This window comes from Crocodylus siamensis, chromosome 1 (assembly GCF_052110815.1).
Source record: "Crocodylus siamensis isolate JL-2025a chromosome 1, ASM5211081v1, whole genome shotgun sequence".
Classification (NCBI taxonomy): Eukaryota; Metazoa; Chordata; order Crocodylia; family Crocodylidae; genus Crocodylus; species Crocodylus siamensis.
The window spans coordinates 132,523,034-132,544,013 of NC_143395.1; the positions used below are offsets into that span (position 1 = coordinate 132,523,034).

At 43.1% G+C, this 20,980-nt stretch overlaps 1 protein-coding gene across 1 annotated transcript in view; it reads left to right on the plus strand.

Annotated features, from left to right (window-relative positions):
• Window positions 1–16,768, plus strand: part of LOC149873341 (centrosomal P4.1-associated protein-like) — a 76,953-nt gene extending 60,185 nt beyond the window's left edge. The window contains exons 13-21 of the mRNA XM_090042904.1: window positions 1,293–1,451; window positions 4,103–4,214; window positions 4,461–4,567; window positions 4,864–5,019; window positions 7,517–7,621; window positions 10,259–10,399; window positions 11,941–12,025; window positions 12,396–12,516; window positions 13,705–16,768. Of these exons, the coding sequence (XP_089899030.1) occupies window positions 1,293–1,451; window positions 4,103–4,214; window positions 4,461–4,567; window positions 4,864–5,019; window positions 7,517–7,621; window positions 10,259–10,399; window positions 11,941–12,025; window positions 12,396–12,516; window positions 13,705–13,894 (1,176 nt within the window). The 3' untranslated portion in view covers window positions 13,895–16,768. The remainder of the gene's footprint in view (window positions 1–1,292; window positions 1,452–4,102; window positions 4,215–4,460; window positions 4,568–4,863; window positions 5,020–7,516; window positions 7,622–10,258; window positions 10,400–11,940; window positions 12,026–12,395; window positions 12,517–13,704) is intronic.
• The last annotated feature ends 4,212 nt before the right edge of the window (window positions 16,769–20,980 follow it).

A 20,980-nucleotide genomic window follows, 5' to 3' on the forward strand; every position in this document is an offset into this window, starting at 1 on the left:
TTAAAACATATTTTATTAACCAAATGTTGGAACACAACAGATGTCTTTGAAAAATGGACATAAAGACCCATGCTGTGACAGGAGTAGGAATTTGCAGGCTTCTCTGTCCTTTCATATGACACATCTTTGTCCTGGACAAAAACATCTGATGGAACCTAGATTCATCCTCACAGGACTACCTACATGCAGATTTCCAAAGGCCTACAGAAAAGCAGCATCCAGTTTTCAAGTATATCATACTTACTCAAATAGAAGATGGCCCTGATGATAAAATGACCCCCAAAATTATCCCTATGCCAACTGGAGGGGGATGTGGAGGGGGCTCATCTTGTATTTGAGTAAATATGATAATAGAAACCTGGATAAGTCATTATTTTAAAGATTTATTCAGTCTTAGTTTGCTCTATCCCTGTTCAATCTGCTTTGACTTCCAATACCCATCTACATTTTTGTAATGTCTTGCATTCTTGACCCTCACCGCTCTTCTTCAGATCACTTGGTAGCTCAGCGTGTTCATAAACAGTGCGCTCCAGGCTCCATTTGGGCGAAAGGTAGCAGTCATATCCCACTGGTTCTGAGACAACTTGGAGATTTTGAGCTCTAGGCATATTAGTGTCTCTCTTGCTTGATTGCTCTGTTAATGGTAAAGGCCTTATGATGGTGGTGTAGGAATATATTTTTTTTTTCAGTGTTTCTCTGATGTCAGAAAATTGCTTACAGCCTTCAAGCAAGTTGGCCTCTTTCTCACCTTGAGGGTTTCCAGGATTGTAGTACTGAGCAGCTAGTTATCTGATCTGTTTGGGTGGAGGTCCCATATCCCATAGCCCCCAGTACATTTCTGTTGAGGGCTGCAAGGCCTGAATCAATCTCAGCAGATAGATCCATAGAGAGACAGAATGTGGAAGGGGTTAAGGTCACCGCCCTACCCCGGAAAATAGAAACAAGCACTAATGACATGCATCCCAGTGGTTGCAATATTGAGGCAGTATCTAGTGAAGGGATTTTTGAGCCCATGCATTACTTTTAATTGGTCTGACCATTATGGCTAGGGGGAAACTGTCCAATTAATGGAATGGTAACCCTGAAGTTAATATTGTCTCATTCTGTTATCCAGTCAGAGAGAGAGAAGAGTGAAAAGCAAACAAGCAGCATAAATACTGAAATAGTAAAGTGTTGTCTTTTGAATTTCTGAAACAAGTACATTATTTATACTCACATTACATAAGGATTGCAGTGACATTTTTTAAACATTACATTGTCCATTTAATGCAACAATATTCAATACCTTCTAGGCAGCAAAAAGTGCACTGGAAAAGACTGAGTCTTTAAAATCAGTAACAAGGGAACAGAGAGAGAAGATACCATCTGATCGCCTCCATAGCAGAAGTGCAACACCCGCTGGTAGGAGAACACCCCATGCAGGAAGATCAACACCATTTGAGCCTGATAAGGTAACAAATCAGTACTGATTTTCATTATTTATAGTTGCCGTGCAATGTTCAGCAACCTTGGTTGGGATCATAGTCCCTTTATGACATATGCTGTAGAAGAGAGCTAGGGCTGTGGAGCTTACAAACTAGAAAGACAAGCAGCCTACATAAGAAATGGGAGAAACAGAGCACTAGAAAGCAGTTAGCTCTGGTTTTGTAATGAGCTACCAAATGTTGACTTTCCCCAGCTGCCTCTCAGCTTAGCCATTATCAGAGACCCTGGTTTTCTCTGTTTAAAAATCCAAAATTCTCTAATAAAAATTGCAAGTTCTATGATTAAAAACCCTAAAATTTGTGATTAAAATGAAATGCCACTATATATATATATATATATATATGTATCAGTTGAACACAATGTTTTATCAATATATTTACAATTTTAAAGCAGTTTGGAAGCCTACCAGTCCCTCAATCACTGTAATAAAATAAATTTTAAATTTTGGCATTTAATTTGGGTTTTTGCTCACCAGGATGCAGGTCCAGCTGCCCCTTCTCCCCTGCTTTGTGGTGCTAAGCCACCCTGATATGTTGGTCCCCTGTCCTTTCCATTATCCCTCACTCCTGACCCACAGCCCCTGCAGCCTTGCTGGTGCCCCTCACTCCCCAACCACAGCCCCCCCACCCAAGTCTTGTCAATGCCCCTCACTCCCCACTCACAGCTCCCCCGTCCCTCCTGGTGCTCCTCCCTACCCACAGTCCCACTCCTCCTGCTAGCTATCAAAGCTACAGGGCCAGGCACTTGGGTTCACAGCTCCCTGCCCCACCCCCCACATCAATGCTTGAGTCCCAGTGGCTGCTCACGGGATGTGGCAGCTGCTGTGGTAGAGTAGAGCATGGAGCCTGACTCCCCCTCCCCTGTGGGCAGCATGGCCAAAGTGGAGTCTGTAGTGTTGGGGTGTAGGCTTCCTGTTGTGGGCTTAGGTGGGGGTGGACCAGCTCCCCATCACTGTGCACACTCCTGGGGTGCAGTTTGGGGCCACATACCTCCCAGACTTGTGAGTGGGGCAGGGGCAGATGCGGGCTGCCCACTGCAGGCTTGGGCTCTCTGCCCTGCTGCCCTTCTCTCAGGGCCTCTGCATCCCAGTAGGTGGGACCTGGTGTGGTAGGGCAGAGCAGGGTCCAGCACCACCACCGTGAGCCCTGTGTCACCATGGTGAGGTTCCATCCATGCTGCCATCCCTGCTGTTGCTGGGCAGGCAGATGATGCTTCACCATGGCAATGCAGGGCTCCCAGCAGTGGTAGCATTGACCTTCCCTGCCTCTCCCTGTTTTGCCCTGCAATGCCAGGTCCTGTCTGCTGGGCCATGGAGGCCCCAGGAGGAAGGTAGGAGGGCAGGGAGCCCTGAGCCCACAGCAGGAAGCCCACCCTACCCCTGTCCCACATACAGATCTGGGAGGCATGTGCCCCCCATATCCCTCCTGGGAGTGTGCGCAGCAGTGGGGAGCCAGCACCCCCCCTTCCCCTGCCCCCCGAATGAGCCACCTATGGCTCTGTTCTGCTTACTGCCTGGGCCCTATGGCCGCATATTCCAGCAATGAGCCCCAAGCCCCACACACTGCCCAGGCTGGGCAGCAGCCCCAGGCCCATCCCCAGCCCCTACCCTGCCCAACCCCCTCCCTTACTGTGGGGGCCTCAATTCCACCCCTCCCCCACCAGACTTACTTGTGGGAAGCTGCTCACCAGGATGCCTGGTAGCCATGTTCCAGGAAGGAAAAGGAAGGAAGTTTTTCCTCTTAAAATGAGACAATCTGCCTTTTCTGCATTTTACCATGGCAAACAGAAAACTCAGATCCACAGCCATTATGTACAGGTTACTCTTTATGTTGCCTCACAATCAACATTTTTACCTTGCTATGTTGGAGTGATGGAAGAAATTGCTCCTGTTATGCATTTTCTGGTTAATTTCTGCAGAACCAGAAGGGAAATTATGTGTCTACTGCTCACTCTTCCTTCATTGTCCATCCTTTTCTTCAGTCCTTTCATCAACACATATCTTAAGCTTTCCCTACTCATGGATTTATTCAGGAAGTAATATTCTTGATTAACTGCATGCATAGATACTCATACAATGCGATAAGTATGCCTTGTTTGTTTGCATTGTAAGTCCTTGTGCACACTGATTCTAGAACCCATATGCCTTGTTCCTGGTTACCTTAACCCGCTCTTGGGTGGGCTTACTAGGAACAAGGCATTTTTACTTTAGAATAAAAGTATCCACACATAGCATTGCTCAGGAATAACTAAAAAGAATATAGGCCTATAAGGAATCTCCTGGATCATGAAGGCTGTCCTCTTAGTGTATACATTATATATTTCTATTAGCAAATTGTTTTGGAATAGTTTTTCATGGATTGTGCCTTCCGTACACACAGCAAGGAGGTTCAGTGTAGTTTTGTGCCAAGTCAAGAACCTTTAGGCATAGAGGTGGTTCTTCAAGTTAAGCCTGAAAGGATCCCTAAAAAGATGCTGTCAACTGTGACTTAAATCCAAGAGAAATTACAGTTGCAGCTTCAGAGGACATCATCTCTGACCAATTGTACACTGAGAATTCCCAAGTTACAGCAATGGTATGAATGATTCCATATGGTGATGCCTCTCCATTTTGATTCAGGTCACACATCGACCCTCTTATACTGAACCAAGAGCTTATGGTTGGAAGTCACTTGTGCCAGTCTCCCACCCAAATGTGTTTAAGGACATTAACTCATCGTCTTATGTAAAAGGTAACTTTTTTTGGAAAGCGTTATTGCTACCAGCTGTAATCTACAAGTGAGTCCATTGCATCTTTCTTTTGCTCTAGGAAGAGGCAACACTCCATGTTGCTGTAAATAAGAATGACCTTGCCTCTGCAGTAATAATGGGTTGAATGTGGGAGTCAGCATTTTCTTTAATAAACATTGAAAAAGGTGTGGAACAACCTTAAACTTCAGCATTTTCATATGCCCTCTGTTGTTTTTTTCACCTGGTAGACAGGTATTCATCTAACTCGGGTAGTTCGGAGGACATGCCCGTCTTGCACAGCCAGTATGACAACGTATGTAGCTCAGCTTCCTGCAGTAACAACGAGGAAGCACAGGTATGTTTGTGTGTGCAACAGCGTAATGATCCACTAAGTTTTAAGACTTTAGCTTCACAGACAGCATGCTAAGTCCTAGTTCCATTTTGGTGAATGGCAAAATAGCACTCATTTCAGTGGTACCAATAACCTATCTACTTTCTTTTCTCACCCATTGTTTGGGAGTAGGCTCTATTTTTTAAAACATTGTCTTATTTTACAAATGTTGTTATAGATTTCTTTATCAGAGTAGTCCTATGTAATAGTTTGGCATGAGCAGGTTTACAGGCTAACTAATCTATATTTTTTGGACACAGGAGAAAGAGAATCTTAGTTTTAAAAAGGCTCAAAAATCCCTGAAACCTTTGATTAAAACTACCTCCTTGACTGCCTCCAGAAAAAATGGCATAACTTCAAGTACCAGCACAACACCTACAGGAGGTTCTCAAAACTTTCTGGATGCTGAAGCAAAGGTTTGAATTTACTTGAGATACTGTCTTTTGTGCTGATTTCTGATAGTACCAGCTCCAGTCATGCTGCACTAATATGTTTCATCAATCCACTCAAAATGAAATTCATAGATTCATTCATTGATTCATAGGTTTTAGGGGCTGGAAGGGACCTCACAAGATCATTGGGTTCAGTCACCCTGCACTTGGACACCATTTTCGCATGAGCAAAAAAGAAATTCCCCATTTCAACCTTCTTTCCTAGCCACTCTAAAATAGAACATTTCTTTCACAAGTTAATATTAGCTGAGACTCTTCTAAAAGTTCAGGCTTTCTTATTGCCTGATGAAAATGTGTACAATATTGTGAGATAGGAAAGAAAGTTTTTTCTATCTACAAGACTTATCTGCTCACAGCTCCCATGCAAAGCTTAAAGAAGCAAAAGTAAATATTTTATTCTCCACCCTACAATTTAGCTGCCACTTCACAGCTGTGCAGTGTGTGTTTCCATCTGTTGCCTGACATTGCTAATATACTTCCCAAGGCTTTGCTGGAAAGGCAACACTCAGAGGCTTTTGAGATGTCTTGAAATAGATAGGCAGGCAGCAGACTAAAAAAAAGCCAAACTGATTTGGGTTGTAGATAGATCTGACAGGGGAGAGAAATAAGAATAGGAGGCAGTTGCATTTGAGAAGGAAAGCCACTGGGAAACGTGTCAAGAAAGTAATGCTGAAGCTGAGGGAGGGCATTATATTAGTGGTAAAGGATTAGGCCTTGCTAAAGAACAGTGCAGAGGATAGACAGCTTTGGGATGTGGCTAGCAGTCTCAAGAGTTGGTGTACCTTTCCCCATAAACTCTGTGGAGTTGGGCCTTGGCCCTCCTGTTGGGCACCTGAATGCATCCCTAACTGGAAAGGCTTGTTCCATTGTACTCCTACCTCTGAAATAAATGGCATGCTCCCTGACTGTAGGTGATATCAGCAGAAACAGATTTGTGGCATTGTGAACTTAAGTCTCATTTACATTGAGAACCCTTTACACCCTTGATGTTTGTACTGCTGCCAGAGTAGTGTAAATGAGAACTGGACCTCACCCTTGGGTACCACAGGCACATGAGGCACACTTGTGTACTTGGCTCCCATGGCAATGGCTTTTTAATTAAGAATGCATTGTATTGAAAGCTTGCCTAACTTTGGACCAATTGCATGGTTGGAACAATAAAAGATATCACTGAGGAAAACCCTTGCTTCTTGCACATTTACCCTCTCCACAGGTGAGTGCATGCATTTGCCATGGCACAAATAGTAGGAGCACAAATTTATGCTCCTGCTTTTTGCCACTGTGCACACCCCTGCATGTGGAGTTTGCTGCAGGGCAAAATGCTCCACTTCGGAGAAACTACCGTTTTCCTGCTCCTAGCTCCTGGCCTACTGGAGGATCCAAGGGATACCTAAACCAGTGGAAATGTCCTGGCTGGCAGCCAGAGCATCTTCTTGGAGGACCCAGGCTCCAGTTGCTCCGGCAGATGCACCATGCTGCTTTTTTTTTGCAGCAGTTTTTTTTTCAAATTCCAGGAGTTATCAAATTTTGGTGCTATGCTACAAATTTGCAGTGAAGTGAAACAGCTTTGAGGTGCTGCAAACCACATGTGCATGCTCATTTGGATGTGCTCCCTTTTTAAAAATTTACTTTCAAGGTGTATTGTTTGGCTCTCTCCTTCCCCTTAAAATTGTCCCCTCGGGCCAAATCTAGATGAGTGTGGATGTTTGGTTCCTTAGGGACAACTAGTGGTGGTGCACCTTGTGCAGTTGGTAGTTGTACCCAGGGAACACCCATCAACGTGCACTGTGGCTCATAGCAAGTTACCCCAGGTTGGGTAGGGGAGGCTGGGGCCAGCACTGAGCTGGCCCCAGCAGCCTTACCTGGGGTCTTGGGGGTCTCCTGGGGCTGCAGCAGTGGTGATCCTTCCACTTGGAGCCTGGCTGGAAGCTGTAGCATGGCTCCGCCAGCTCTGGTTTTGAGCAGCACACACTGTCCCCACGTGCACACTCATTTTTTTTTGTGTCAGTTTTTTTAACCTCTAGATATCCAGGAGTGAATCCTCTCCCTTGTACTACTCCCTTACAGCACAGAGAACAACTGAACATGTGGTATGTGGCACTGCAGATGTGTCTTTGGCACCACATACCACATGGCCATGCTAGTTTTGAAGGCTGCCTTTGTGTCATTTTGTTTGCTTTGAGGGAATGATGTGAGTGAACATTCTGATTTAAAAATGAGAAGGGAACTTAATGAGAAGGAAACCAAAGAAGCATAAGCGCTGCCACAGAGAAAATGAATTGGTTCTTGCCACAGATTCTTTTTCTGAAAGAACAGTCTTTTACTGTATGACCCATATATTGGCCTTCGACATGGATTGGTGTTTATCATAGTTACACAGAGAGTTATATTTTCTGATTAAGGCTATTGAAAATATTAGCAAAAGTCTGTGTTTCAATAATGGCATACAGTGTTTTTGTAGAGTTTGCTGCCAAAGTCAGCGTTATCAAGAAGGCCATCACTGTATGAAGAAAGAAAGAAGAATGATGAGGAGGTGCGAGAAAAAATAGAGTATCCAGATGGAAAGGTGAGAGATCCTAGACATGTGGATATATGGAAAAGGTGACTAGGATGGAAAAGGCAACCTCTGCTATAGGGTTTGAATTACTATTATGTACCTCAAAGGGAACATTTTGCAAATTAAGTTTCTTTTCTCCACAAATGTGAACATCTTGACATGTCTTTTCTTGGGCTAAGTCCAGGCAGTGAAAAAGCCTGAGGCTGAATTGCTTCAGTTTTTGTAGGATAATCTAAACTGCAGGGATTAAATTGAAACAGAAGTAAACAGACATTTATGTTTGATTCAGGAAATGCAGCCATATGCCTGCAGTGGCTCAGGCCAGAAGCCAGAGGGTGCTAGAGCATGGCTCTCTGGCATGTAGTCAGCATGGATTGTATGTTTGCTTCCCCTTCCTGCTGCCCTTGGGGTCCCTGGGATTTGCAGTTCAAAATCACAGCAGCAGGACTATGCAGCAGGGGTGTGCAAAACAAGCCCTATTCAATTCGGATTTGGATTCAGCCCAAATCAGGGACAGTGATTTGATCTGTTGATTCAGATCACTGTCCCTGATTTGATTTGACCGAATCCAAACCTGATGATTCAATGCTGATTCGGTGAATCAGTGATTTGGACACAAATTTAAAAGTTTTTTCTATATACCTTGAGGTAGCAGGTGTGGCTCATGATCGCTGCGGTGCTGGGGCGGATGAAGCATCCCACTGCAGTGCAGGGGGTCCTCCATGTGCTCAACAGTAAACCCGGAAGCGGACCGGAATGACTTCTGGTCCAGTTCTGGGTCTGCCAGGGAGCACACGCCCCTGCACACAGATTAGGTACAGATGAAGTAGTGACAGTGGTGGCACTCTCTCACTGTAACTAAATAGTGATCTTCAGAGGCCATCTCAGTCTGTACTTGGAAACTAGCTCATTCATTCTGAGACTGGCTGTCCCAATAAAAGAGTATCAAAAACAGTTGTATCACTTAGGTCTGTGGGGCAGCACTAGTTCTAGTACCTTTACAGGAAGCATATCTGATGTCTGAACTCATTTCACCTACCACTTCTGTTATTTATTCAGGCAGTCCTGTTTTGTTCAACTCTTTCTTCAGTACTAATTTAGAGAAAGACATTCTTTGCAACTGCTGTCAGCTCTGGGACAATTTTCTCAAGTTAATGGAGTTTAAAATGTGACAACAGTTCATTTTTTATTTCTGTTCCTTCTTTGGCTTTTCTGCTAATATTACCAGTGATGCTGTCAATTCATGCCAGTTGTTGTAGTTTTTGTGATATAGGCATCCATCAGTGAAGGCTGGTCTGAAACCACCCACTTTTTATAGTTAATGTTAAGTGGACTTCTGGAAAGTTCTGCCTATCATAGCTCATCCTTACAAAAATGTCAAATGCAGTAGTTCAGCAGCTTGAAAGAAAGTAACTGAAAAGAATTGGCCCACGCTTTTTCACTGCTGTATTAAATTAATAAAATCATGAGATGGGCTGGCTTTTTTGCGGGGCTGGAGTGAGAATTTTTTGGTATTAGAGCAGGAGAAAAACAACAGTTCCTGCCCTGAAGCACATGGGCTTGCTAGTAACAATGTTTCTTTTTTTAAAGTGCTCTTAAGAACAATTTTAGTTATCAACCTCTAATGTTTAAGTAAAAATGTATTTAAAGAGAAATGTTACCTTAAGAAATAATTTTTCTGCCTGTTTGCAGAAAACCCTAGGTTCCCCTTCCCCTAAATGTATTTATTGTTCCTCTTTGTTGTGGGAAAACCCCTTCCTTCCCCATCAGGGAATCTCTGATGATACCGGAGCCATAGGGTAATAGTAAGGAACAAGTTATTCTGACTTCTCCACTGAGATTTTACTAATGTGGTCTATTATGTAAATCAATGTAAGCTGAACAAAAGCAGACACCCAAGCAGCTCCAGCAAAGACGACTTGGGCTAACTAGAGGCTGTGCTAGACAACAGATCTTGTCTGAAACATCAGCTGTAGAAACATGCACTGGTGACATGTTTCTTCTCATCAAGAGCCTTGGCAGGATTTTCTGGGAGTTCTCTGCATGCAGCAAAGTTAATTTATATAGAGCTGATGCACTTCTGATGGAGTTACATTATCTGGAAATATGACAATACCTATTTTTTGTTCTCACCCTAAAATAACTCATTGAGCCCCATCGTTTTGGTCCCCCTTTATTCAGGTCTCCTAGATGATTCCATTTCTTCTGACTTGCATGCAGTATAGATACAGAATACAAACTGGAACTAGTGTGTGGTTGTCAAGGCCTTAGCTCATCACAGTGGTGTGGCTAAGGAATCTCTGTCTTTCACAGAATCACAGTGCTCCCTTACATTATTAAACTTGAGTTGTCTGATACAAAAAACTACCTGGCCAGCCTCTTGCAAGACAAAAGTAGGATTTATATAAAATAGATGTCTAATGTTTAGCTGTTTGCTGGCACACAGGCTATGCAGAAATTACTTAATGGCGTAGCAGAAGTAGGCTAGAAGTACTGTGATGTAGCTGTGAGTCCCTCTATTAATTAAGTATTGGGGGTTATTTTCCTTTGGGTTACACAAGTGCCATTTCACTGACTGCACAGAGGATGCACTGGTATTGTAGGAGGCAATTCTGGCATGGCTTGTTTTAATCTGTGTGCTTAAAGGTTGAAGAGGTACTTACTGATGGCCGTAGAGTCATTACTTTTCGCAATGGTACCAAGAAAGAGATCAGCGCTGATAAAAGGATGACTGTGGTTAGCTTTTTCAATGGAGATGTGAAGAAGATCATGCCAGACCAGAGAGTGGTATGTAAACATTTTGGCTTTCCTTTTTTTCAAGGAAGAAAAGCTTTTATATAAATTGTGAAAGTGATTTATATGACATTTTTGGGCAGTAGGAAAGGAGAACATTTTCAGTAGGGATCTAAATGAGAAGGGTGGTAGTGAACTGGGCCAGGCAGGCTGTTCCACAAAGAAAGGGAAGCATGGAAGAGGATGTAGGCTAGCAACTAAGCAAGGAATAAATAGAGCATTATTGCCAGCATCTTGGGTGGACAAGTGGAGGGGGAGATGTGAGACAAGGTAGGGGGATATGTAGCTCTTTGGAACAGATTGTTTCTTCCTTACATATTTGTACAGGGTCCAGAGCAATAGGGCTCTGTCTTTTGGGTGCTGCAGTAATAATGATTATGATAATAGTAATGCAGTGATGACCTCATAATAATGAAATGTCAGCTGGGATATAGATTTGAGGAATACTTTGAGATAAAGATGAATATTTTAGTCCAAATAAAGTGTGTTAATGAGCCATAGGAATGATCCAGTGGTCAAGGAAGATCATTTTAACAGCTGTATGTGTCTGTTTTATGCTATACTTGTTCTTTATGCTGCTAAGTATGAGCACGGTGCTTGAACCATCACACCACAGGTTAGGTATTACGCTTGTCTCCTCTTGAAGCTGAGCCACTACATCTTGCATTTAATAGTCACTGGTTAGAGAGCACTGGTTAGAGGAAGTTTCTGCTGTGTTGGAAGTAAGACTCTAGTCTAGAACCTGCTCCCTTCAGGGCAGCATCTGTTCCACTGGGCCACAGACCCTCCAGGTGGCTCTTATAAACACATATTGCCCTCTCCTGGCAGTGCAGGGGGGCACATTAAGTAGTACCATACTGGGTCAGAACACAGGCCAGTCTAGCCTATGTATATCATATTGGCAGAGTGAATCCTAAGTGGACGAGTATGTATGCAGAACCTACCCCAACTGATTTTCCCCCTGCCCCTCCTCTCTTCCAGCTTCCAAAGGAGGGGGTGAATAATGCCTAACCTGTAGTGTGGTCGTTAGAGCACCGTGCTGGGAATTCAGAGAGAGGGAGTTACATCTCCTTTAGATGAGAGGGTCTAGAACCTTTCTGGTGACTATCATAATAACTCAGTTTAAATATGGATAGAGTCCTCTTCTACCTATTTAATAACTCCCAACCATAGGGAGGTTTGTTTGGCTAGAATTTTGTGACTAAGATGCATATGGCTGGAAAGCCACCATTTTGAGTGCACAATAGGTTAAATGAATTCAACACTCAAAGTGGGGCAGGTTGTAGCCACATTGGTCTAAGGACATAGGCAGACAAGGTTCTTTGGGTGAATATGATATCTTTTACTAGACCAACTTAAATCTAAATTTAAACTTAAATTTAAGTTGGTCTAATAAAAAATATCAGATTCACCCAAAGAACCTTGTTCAACACTCAAAATTACTTTTCCAGGAGAGTTTTTTTAGGTACGTTTATTATAATCATATTATTATGACAATATTAGAGCAGACTACAAGCCCTTCTCTCTGCTTGCAGATTTATTTCTATGCAGATGCGCAGACAACCCACACCACTTATCCAACTGGCTTGGAGGTGCTGCAGTTCCCTAATAATCAAATAGGTATGTAACAGCTTGTAAACTTGACTACTTTTGCAGGATTGTTTTATTATTCTGACCCTGGCAGACTGGAATGTGTCTCTGGGTTTGACTGTATACTTTCATTGAGTTGTTATGTGATAATGGGCAAGTCATTAAGTCTCTTTGTACCTCTCATTCTCCATCAATAAACTTCAAGCCAGTGATACTTGCTTTGATATCTACTGAGGTAAAAGTACCATTTACATGCTTATCATTATTGTTATTTGTTCTTTTGTTTAGTGGTATATCATCTGTGCTACCTTTCCCTCTGTTATGTTCAGTAAAAGAATATAATGTAGTTTCAAAGAAACCAATAATGGGGGAGTTTCTAAGCAGCCTTTTTTTCCTACAGAAAAAAACCATCCTGATGGCACCAAAGAAATTGTGTTCCCTGATCAAACAGTGAAACGTCTCTGTAATGATGGACTGGAGGAAACAATTTTTGCAGATGGTACTTTAGTAAAAGTAGAAAAGTAAGTTTCATGCAAGATGTCATGAACTGGACATGGATCGTATGTGTAATGGTTAGATTTGAGTAGTGAGCGAATTCATAAGACTTTAAATGGAGTCTTAGAAAATGACATCTTACCAAGGGAATGTTAATTGTGTTCTAAGTGTATGCAGACTTATTGGAAACCTTTGACAGGATGGAAGGAAGAAGGATTTGGAATATAATTAGAGGAATGTGGCCACCAAAATGAGGTGTTGGGATTTATTGTCTACTGCCTTGCACCTTGTGTAGTCACTTCTAGCTGGACTGAGTGGGTCCTAGTTTGGTCTCGTAGCACCTTACTTGCACTTTGTGTGCTCTCACCTTGTGTAGCTGTTAATGACTGACATCACATGCAAGGTGCTGTCAGGCATGCCATGGTTAGAGCACAGAGGGACTGAAGATCAAGAGCCCTGGCTCTGTCCCTGCCACTTCTTACAAGTTACACCTATGCCTCCGTGAGAAATGTGCAATAACAGAAATAGTACTGTCCTATGCATAGCTCATAAGAGCACTGTGACAATTGCTGTTTGTAAAGTGCCTTGAGGTCCTTGGATGAAGAAAGCAGTGCAAATGCTGATTACATTATTCATTGTTATTTCAGTTACACTTATGAACTTAAGAATCTGTGCGATGAAGATCTGATTGTGAGAACTGCTGAGGGCCATTATCCACCTGTAAATGCCATCATAGTTAGATGGTTGATGGTCTGAAATTAAATGAAATTGTCACAGGGAAGCTTTTCCACTCTCACTGCTGTAAATCAGTTCTATTCACACAAAGACAGTCTCAGCTGAGCTTTTCCCCAAATCTCCTGCAGTGGAGAAGGCAAGTACATGGGTTAGAGTTTATCCCTGATGGCACAGGGAGATATCAGTTACAACTCCTTGTACCAGCTGAAACTCGTACGCTATATGAGGGATTCACTGGGAGTGAAATCAGACACACAACTCTGACTTCTCCTTTATACCTTTTACCACATTTCTCCGTGACCCCATGCTATACTGGCCAATGCTGATCCCTCTGGAGGAGGTCCCGGCCATCAGCAAAGGTGATACTGCTGCAGCTTTCTGTTCTTGCAGTTTCTCCCCAGGGTATTTTCTGCTGCCAAGAACTATGTTAGGTTATACTGTAGACTGTGAGATGTATCTGGTCCTCTTGTTGTTTTCAGAAATGGAGATAAAATGGTGATATTCAGTAATGGACAGAAGGAGATTCATACTGCACAGTTCAAGAGGAGGGAGTACCTTGATGGCACAATAAAGACTGTGTACTCCAATGGACGACAGGAAACAAAATATCCCTTTGGACGGGTTCGAATCAAAGATGAAAAAGGCAATATCATCCTTGATAAGAAGTGATTCATCTCCCTGATGTGCCAGGTTATATGTAGGTGGTCTGTCCAGGCTAGTTTGATATCTTTATCCTTCGGAAGCGCACAACTGTTACATGATTCTTTCTTTATCTCCTTACCTGTTTTTCTATTCCCTGAAATAACTAGAACCTGGCCTTGGAATATTTAAGTTCCTGCTTTTCCAAATGAACGTGTTGGGTTGAATTTTATTTATGCTCAGTGGGTGTGTCTACACAAGACACTTACTGCACATTAGTGTAATAACAATGTGCAGTTGTATGTCACAACAAAAACTGTGCTAATACCCTATTGCACAGTGTTATTAGGCTCATGCACAGTAAATGTCACTAAATAACTATGTGCTGGCGCTACTACCCGTAACTCTAGTTACTGTGCATTCAGTTACTACTTCATTAAGGAAGTACTAAACTAAATGCACAGTATATAAGGGGCATTAATGAATGTGTAGTTGCGCCCACTGAATGTTAGGTGCTTAACCTAATGGGTGAGCATCTCATGAATGAACTGCAGTCATGTCCACCCCACACAGATATTAACACACCAGTGCTCCTTTTCATAGGAGCATTTGCCTGGTGATCATGGCCAAAATGTCCCTTCTCTCTATCTGTGTGCTGGTTGCTTACCCTGTCCATTGCTGGAGTGGCTGCATCTCAGTGCTTTTATATGTGCACCCCACAGGGGCAAGACACTTTAGGATTCTTTCAGGTTCAAAAACTCTTAAAAATTGTTCTCCAACTATTTAAGTTGGTCTAATAAAAGATATCAGAGTCACCCAAAGAACCTTGTCTGCTTATGTCCTTAGACCAACACGGCTACAACCTACACCCTTGTAGCTTTCCTATACAGTCATTAGGGAAACTTAGTCTCAGGTTGGGATTCACACCACCGGCACACACACTTAAAATCAGCATATTCTGTGGGAAGCTGTCTAATGCTTAAAGAGTAGGGAAATGCTGAAGACAGAGGAATGTGTTAAATGCTGCCTCTTGTGGCAGGGAGGCAGTTTACTCAGTGCTGTAGGGCTACACCTCTGACCCCTTGTGTTGAAGCTGTTTCATCATGTAGCATGAGTTCTTCTGGTCAGGGCACTCAAGCGCTGTCTGTTTTGTATCCAATGGCTGTTTAGTGTAAAATACAAAAATCATCCTGGGAGCAGGAATTAGAATGAGTTCTCTAAATCATTAGGTAACAGGCTCATGTTCTCTCTCTCTCTCTCTCTCTCTCTCTCTCTCAATGAATCTTGAATTATTTTCTGCACAGTGGAACAGCTTCAGCAAGAAACATAGAAAGTGTACTGCCCAAACAGCTCATAGCTTTATGGCTAGGTGTGACATCCTTCCAGAGAGGACATTTCAAAATTTCATAGAGTCATAGATCCATAGGATTGTTTGTGCCTAAACCATCCCAGTCAAGTGTTTGTCTAACCTGGTCCTGAAAATGTCCAGGAATGGAGAATCCACAGCCTTTCTAGGTAGTCTGTTCTAATGTTTAACCACTCTCATAGTGAGAAAGTTCTTCCTAGTACCTAACCTAAATTTTCCTTGATGCAGTTTGAAGCCCTTGCAGCCACATAAAATAATTTATCTCCATCCTACATGTAACAATACTTCGGGTATTTGAAGACTGGTATCAAATCCCTCCTCAGTGGATACATCTAGATGTACATTAATGTGCTTATCCTAATGTGCATTAAATTTAATATCTCTGATATGAGGCACTAAATTAATGCACATTAGGCTGTGCTAATGCACAGTAATGCAACAACATGCTTTTAGGTGATGCTTAATACGCAGTAGCCTATTTTAATGTGCATTAGTATAGTAGCACTTTTTTATGTGCTCCTTTAAATAGGCAGTAAAATAGGCAGCAAAGTGCATGTGTAGACGTGCCCAATCTTCTATTCTCCAGTCTCAATAATCCCAGTTCTTTCAGCATTTCCTTGTACGTCAAGTTTCTCAGACCTCTAATAATTTTCATTGCTCTTCCCTGGACTCTTTCTAATTTGTCCATATAAGTGTGGGGCCTAATACTGGACACAGTACGCTTGGTGAGGCATCACTAGAGCTTAATGAAGCAAAAGAATCACTTCCCTTGATTTACAAATGACACTTCTGTTAATACAAACCAGTATGCTGTTGATGTTTTTTTTTGAAACAAGAATGCATTGTTGATTCATATTCCACTTATGGTTCACTGTAACCCCCAGGCTCTTTCTTTGCAATACCACAGAATAGCCATTAGTTCCCCATTCTGTATTTGTGTGTATGATTTGTTGGGTCCGAAGTGGAGGATTTTGCACTTGTCCTCATCAAATTTCATCCAACTGCAAGGCTCTGGAGACAGCCCCATATACCTAGGGGAATTTAAGTGGAACATAGGGATTACTCGTTTATCAGATGCTACCTGCAACTGCTTTCCCCATGGACCCTGTCTGTCACTCATCTTGGATTTTTCTACAGTAATGAAGCATTTATTCTCTGAGGCCCAGGTCATCCCGTACTCTGGCAATGAACTCCTTATGCCCTTCAAACTTCTACAGGCTTCCTCTATTTTTTCTTTACATGCAAGTTTAAAATAAGTGCAAAACTATGAAATTGCTTATTCTTCTGTTTTGTTTCTGGCAGCTCAGCTTAAAAAAAATTGCAGTCACCCTCCAGAGCATGCAGCAATTTGAATGGAACAAAATGCATGCAACAAGTTGCTTCCTATTAATATTGACCACAGGCTTCAGTGTGTGTATAAATTCAGTTACTCTTCTTTCTAAACATTCATTGATAAATACATTTTAAAGTAATGTGGGCTTGATCATATAGATGTATTTTATTCCTTTTATTCCTATGTACAAAACAAAATGTGTGCTTTTTACAGCTGTAATCTATATCTATGTAATACCTCTACAGAGGTAATCTCTTATTAAAAAAACCGCACAAAAAGATCTCTCTTACGAGACCATTCTATTTCAAGTACTTTTTCAAAGAATGATATTCCCATGTTGCTAAAGAAAATCTGAAACATGGCAAAATGATTTGTCTCATGTAACTCCTACAGCAATATTCCACCACTAAAGCCTCATTCAGTTCACTTGAAAAATAGACGGGGCTGTGTCTGGATGAGCGCAGCCGTGCGATATGCGGCGCCACAGACACGTCTGTAGTGCTACATACCACACAGTCACGTGTTTTCCAAGTTGCAAGGGAGCAGCACAAGGGTTTTTTTGACCCCTGGATATACAGGGGTCAAAAAAACCTGCACAAAAAAAAGGCTGAGTGGTCCACGCAGGGTCAACATGTGCTGTTCAAAACTGGAGCCTGGCCAGCCGGAGCCACATTCCAGCTGCCGGCCAGGCTCTGAATGGCAGGATCGCCACCGCTGCAGCCCCATGAGGCCCCCAGGACCACCAGTAAGGCTGCTGGGACCAGCACAGTGCTAGCCCAAGCCTCCCCTACTCCATACAGGGTAACCTGCCACATGCCAGAGAATCCATGGCATAGGTATTCCCTGGGCACAACCAGTGGTGGCACAAGGTGTCCTGCTGCTAGTTGTCCCAGGAGAGCCAAATGTCCATGCTCATGTGGACACAGCCACAGTGGTTAGTTCTGTCAAAGAGAAGCATCAATCTTGAGGAAATCCCTTTTATGAAAAGTTTACTGCTCTTCAGTGAACAAGCAGGTTTTCAACTTGTTTTACGGATGTTTTGGAATCATGAAGTAGGTTTACTCATTGGTTTTACCTCAAAGCATTGTTTACTATCCAGTAATTCACTTTTTTGATCCACTAATTACAATATACAGTTGACAATGGAATTGTCTTGTTTACAAGTGCCAGTTCCTGAGCAGTGTTGGGTGCACACACCTCCTGGGGGGCTTTAATAAGTTGCACTCATAATTTTCAGAAAGATTTGGACCCTGCTTACTCCTGCACAAGGTAGGCTTGTGGCTGTGTTTAACTATGAGTCTGATCCTGTTCCTGCTTCCATTGAAATTTGTGGGCAAAACTTCCCTTAGCTTCTGTGTGGCTAGACCAAGCTTTGTGTGAGCACAGAGATTAATGGTTTATGTAGGCACATTTTACCAAGATGGATGGGCATTGTCTTTTGGAACCCCTCTAATAAACAGCAGCTTTTCTATCTATGGAGCCTCTACCTTTTCTTCGTAAAACTGTGATATTGCTGATATAGTTTTATCAACAAAATACCTCCATACTGACCATCCTAGCCCTACCTATAACACCTGGTAACATACAGTTAATGCAATTTATTAACAATTGGAGAGAACATTTCTCTCATTCCTGCAAAACACATAAGAAAAAATTCAAACTATCCTCCTTCCTGTCTTAGGTAGATTCCTAAGAAGTTAGTTGGAGTCACGCTATGTCACCCTGGTAGAGGAAGCAAATTCCAGAGCTGACAGTTTCCACTAAAACTGCCCTGCTCCTGGCCCACTGGCATTTATGTCAAGGGAATGTTGCTTTGAGCAGAGGGTGAAGTGAGCTTGAGCTCACAAAAGTTTTATGCTTATGTAGAGCTTAGATTTAGTTAGTCTGGAAGGTGCAAACCTCTCCTCCTTTTGCCAATGTTGCTTTACACACCCAAACTGAACTCTGCTACAAGGTGGTGTGCTTCCATTGCACATTTGAGGAGCACTTAGAAAGCTCAGCCAGCCCAAAATACAGCATTTTGCTTTGTTAGCAGCAGTGCTGTTCACTTACCAATGCATTGCCTGCTTTCTCATATTCAGTTCCCAGTGCAGTTTCAGGCATTGGCTGTCATCTTTAAAGCTCCTTCTCTTGAGCAACTATCATCCTCTTCTTGTGATACCCTGACTGGGAAATTAGCTGCTAACAAATCCCTAGATTTGTATGTAAGAGCAGTGAAGGCAAGGCATTCCCAGTGGAGAGTACTTACCTAAGAGGGGAAATACCATGATCACCAGGCCTCTTGTGGTTTTCCCAGGGTGAAGCCTGTCCCTTGCACTCTGGGCTCACTGACTTTTACAAGTCTTCCCCAAATGCAGGAAACTCAACAGCACAATTTTGTGGTAATAAAGGATGACAGTCTTGCTTTCCCTCTGGCTTGCTCCCTGGCCTTTTGGCTAAAAGCAAGTGAGATAAGGAAGCATCTGAACCCCACGGTTCCTGAGCCCTAGGGTTGCACATAGGATGTGTGCCACAGATTTGGGGAGTATCTGAAGCCCCAGACTGATACTTGCCCAGTAGGAGAGCCACCCAGACTTGAACGATTAAGCTCTGCGCAGTCAAAACTTGGAACTTGACTATTGGGCTTTGTCCAAGAGACTTCGGAACTGATTTGGCACTTGAAACAAACAAACAAAAATCTTTACCCTGGAATTCCTGACCCCTTTCTTGAACAGAGGGAGAATCATTTGATTTGCAGGGCATTATTTTATAGCCTGCTTAGACAGGCTTTCTCAGAAGGTTTGTTGGGTTGCTTGTATTGACTAATGCCAGTTGCCAGATGCATTATATTTTGCTGTGCTTGTCCTTATTGTAAATGTGCTGAGGGTGGTTATGCATGCTGTCTGTGAAATAAATTTAATTTACACTGTGTTACATGAGAAGAGAGGGGCCTTTGCAAGTAACAAGAGCCTGAATGATGTAGTAAAGAATTTTATAGATCAAAAGGAACACCTTGACTCTGACCCTGAAATAAACATAAGGAAAGAGCAAACAGCAAAGAATCAGTGAGTTAACCCACCTACCAGTTATGTAGTAGGATTCTTTTTCTGCCACCACTTCCCTGAGAGATGGGTTTATGGAGGTGCAGAGTATGTGGCAGTAATCCTCTCTGGAGGACACAGTGGACATGTCTACCCGTGGAATTAATGCACAGAAAGCTTACCACGCACTAAGATACTGTGAAGTAAGCTTTCCCCAGTAGGGTATTTACATGTGTTCCTGTCAGGAGCTAATTTGCTCCCAAGGGGAGGTTCAGTGTAGGGCTACTGCAGCCCTGCTTTGTGCCCTCTACACCATTCAGGGGGATTTCCAGGCTCCTAGGAGTGCCAGCTCTGGGCTGGCAGGGAACACAGGAGTCAGGCCCTGGTCTCCAAGTGATAGGGGAAGCCATCCTGCCTCCAGGCCAGCTGCCTTCCTTGAGCTGCTGCTTCCAAGCCCTGTGTCTTGATTGGTAGATCAGGGCAGGGGGCTGAGCAAATGTGCCCTCCCACAGCTACTGTTTCCCAGCCCCCTTGATTGGTAGATCAGAGCACAGGCTGGGAAGCAGCAGCCCAGGGGAAGGGACAGTTTTCCTGCCCCCTGCTGTCTTGGCTGACTGGGAGCAATTTGTTCCTGGTCGGCACACTACATGTGTGCTACTGTGCAGTAGTTACTGCAGGGTTAATCTACCTGTATTTACAGATAGTAGGCAACCCCATAGTAGACTAATGTACTGCACAGGTAGATGTTGCACATGTGTACAGGGTGTTACTTTCCTGCACAACAGATTAGTTTATTGCGCAGTAAAGCATATTGTGTAGACATACCCAGTGTCATGGATTTCTGTGGTAAGCTTCCGATCCAAACTAAAATATATGAGTCTTGTCTTTTTATGGGAATGTTCCAGTTTGGGCAAAAATTTCAAGGGAGGTTTCTCAGGTCCAGGGTGGGATGTCTGCTGAGAGTCAGAGAGCAAGGCATCTGTTCTTGAATAGCCTGGCTGTGGGGGCACACACTGGTTTCTGCAGCTGAGAGCGCATGAAGGAACAAAGTGGCTGGTAGCATATACAGATACCTATTTAGAACTGGGTTGACTAGGAGCAACCTTCAGCAAAAAACTAGAGCAGGCCTCAAATTCAGACCTCTGGAGATGCAGCAAGGCCCTTTAACTGCTCTGCCACCATACCTTGCTGTTGCACATGTGCATGTGCACACACAAACACACACACTCATACTCATTCTCTCTCTTTCTGCTACAGCCCAATCTACCTTACTTTCCCCCAGGATCCTAACATCACACTGACCAGGTGCAGTGACAGAACCCTTTGCAGTTGCCCCGCACTATAACTCAAAGAATACCAATACCATTTGGGGAGAGATTAATTATAAGTTTTTAATA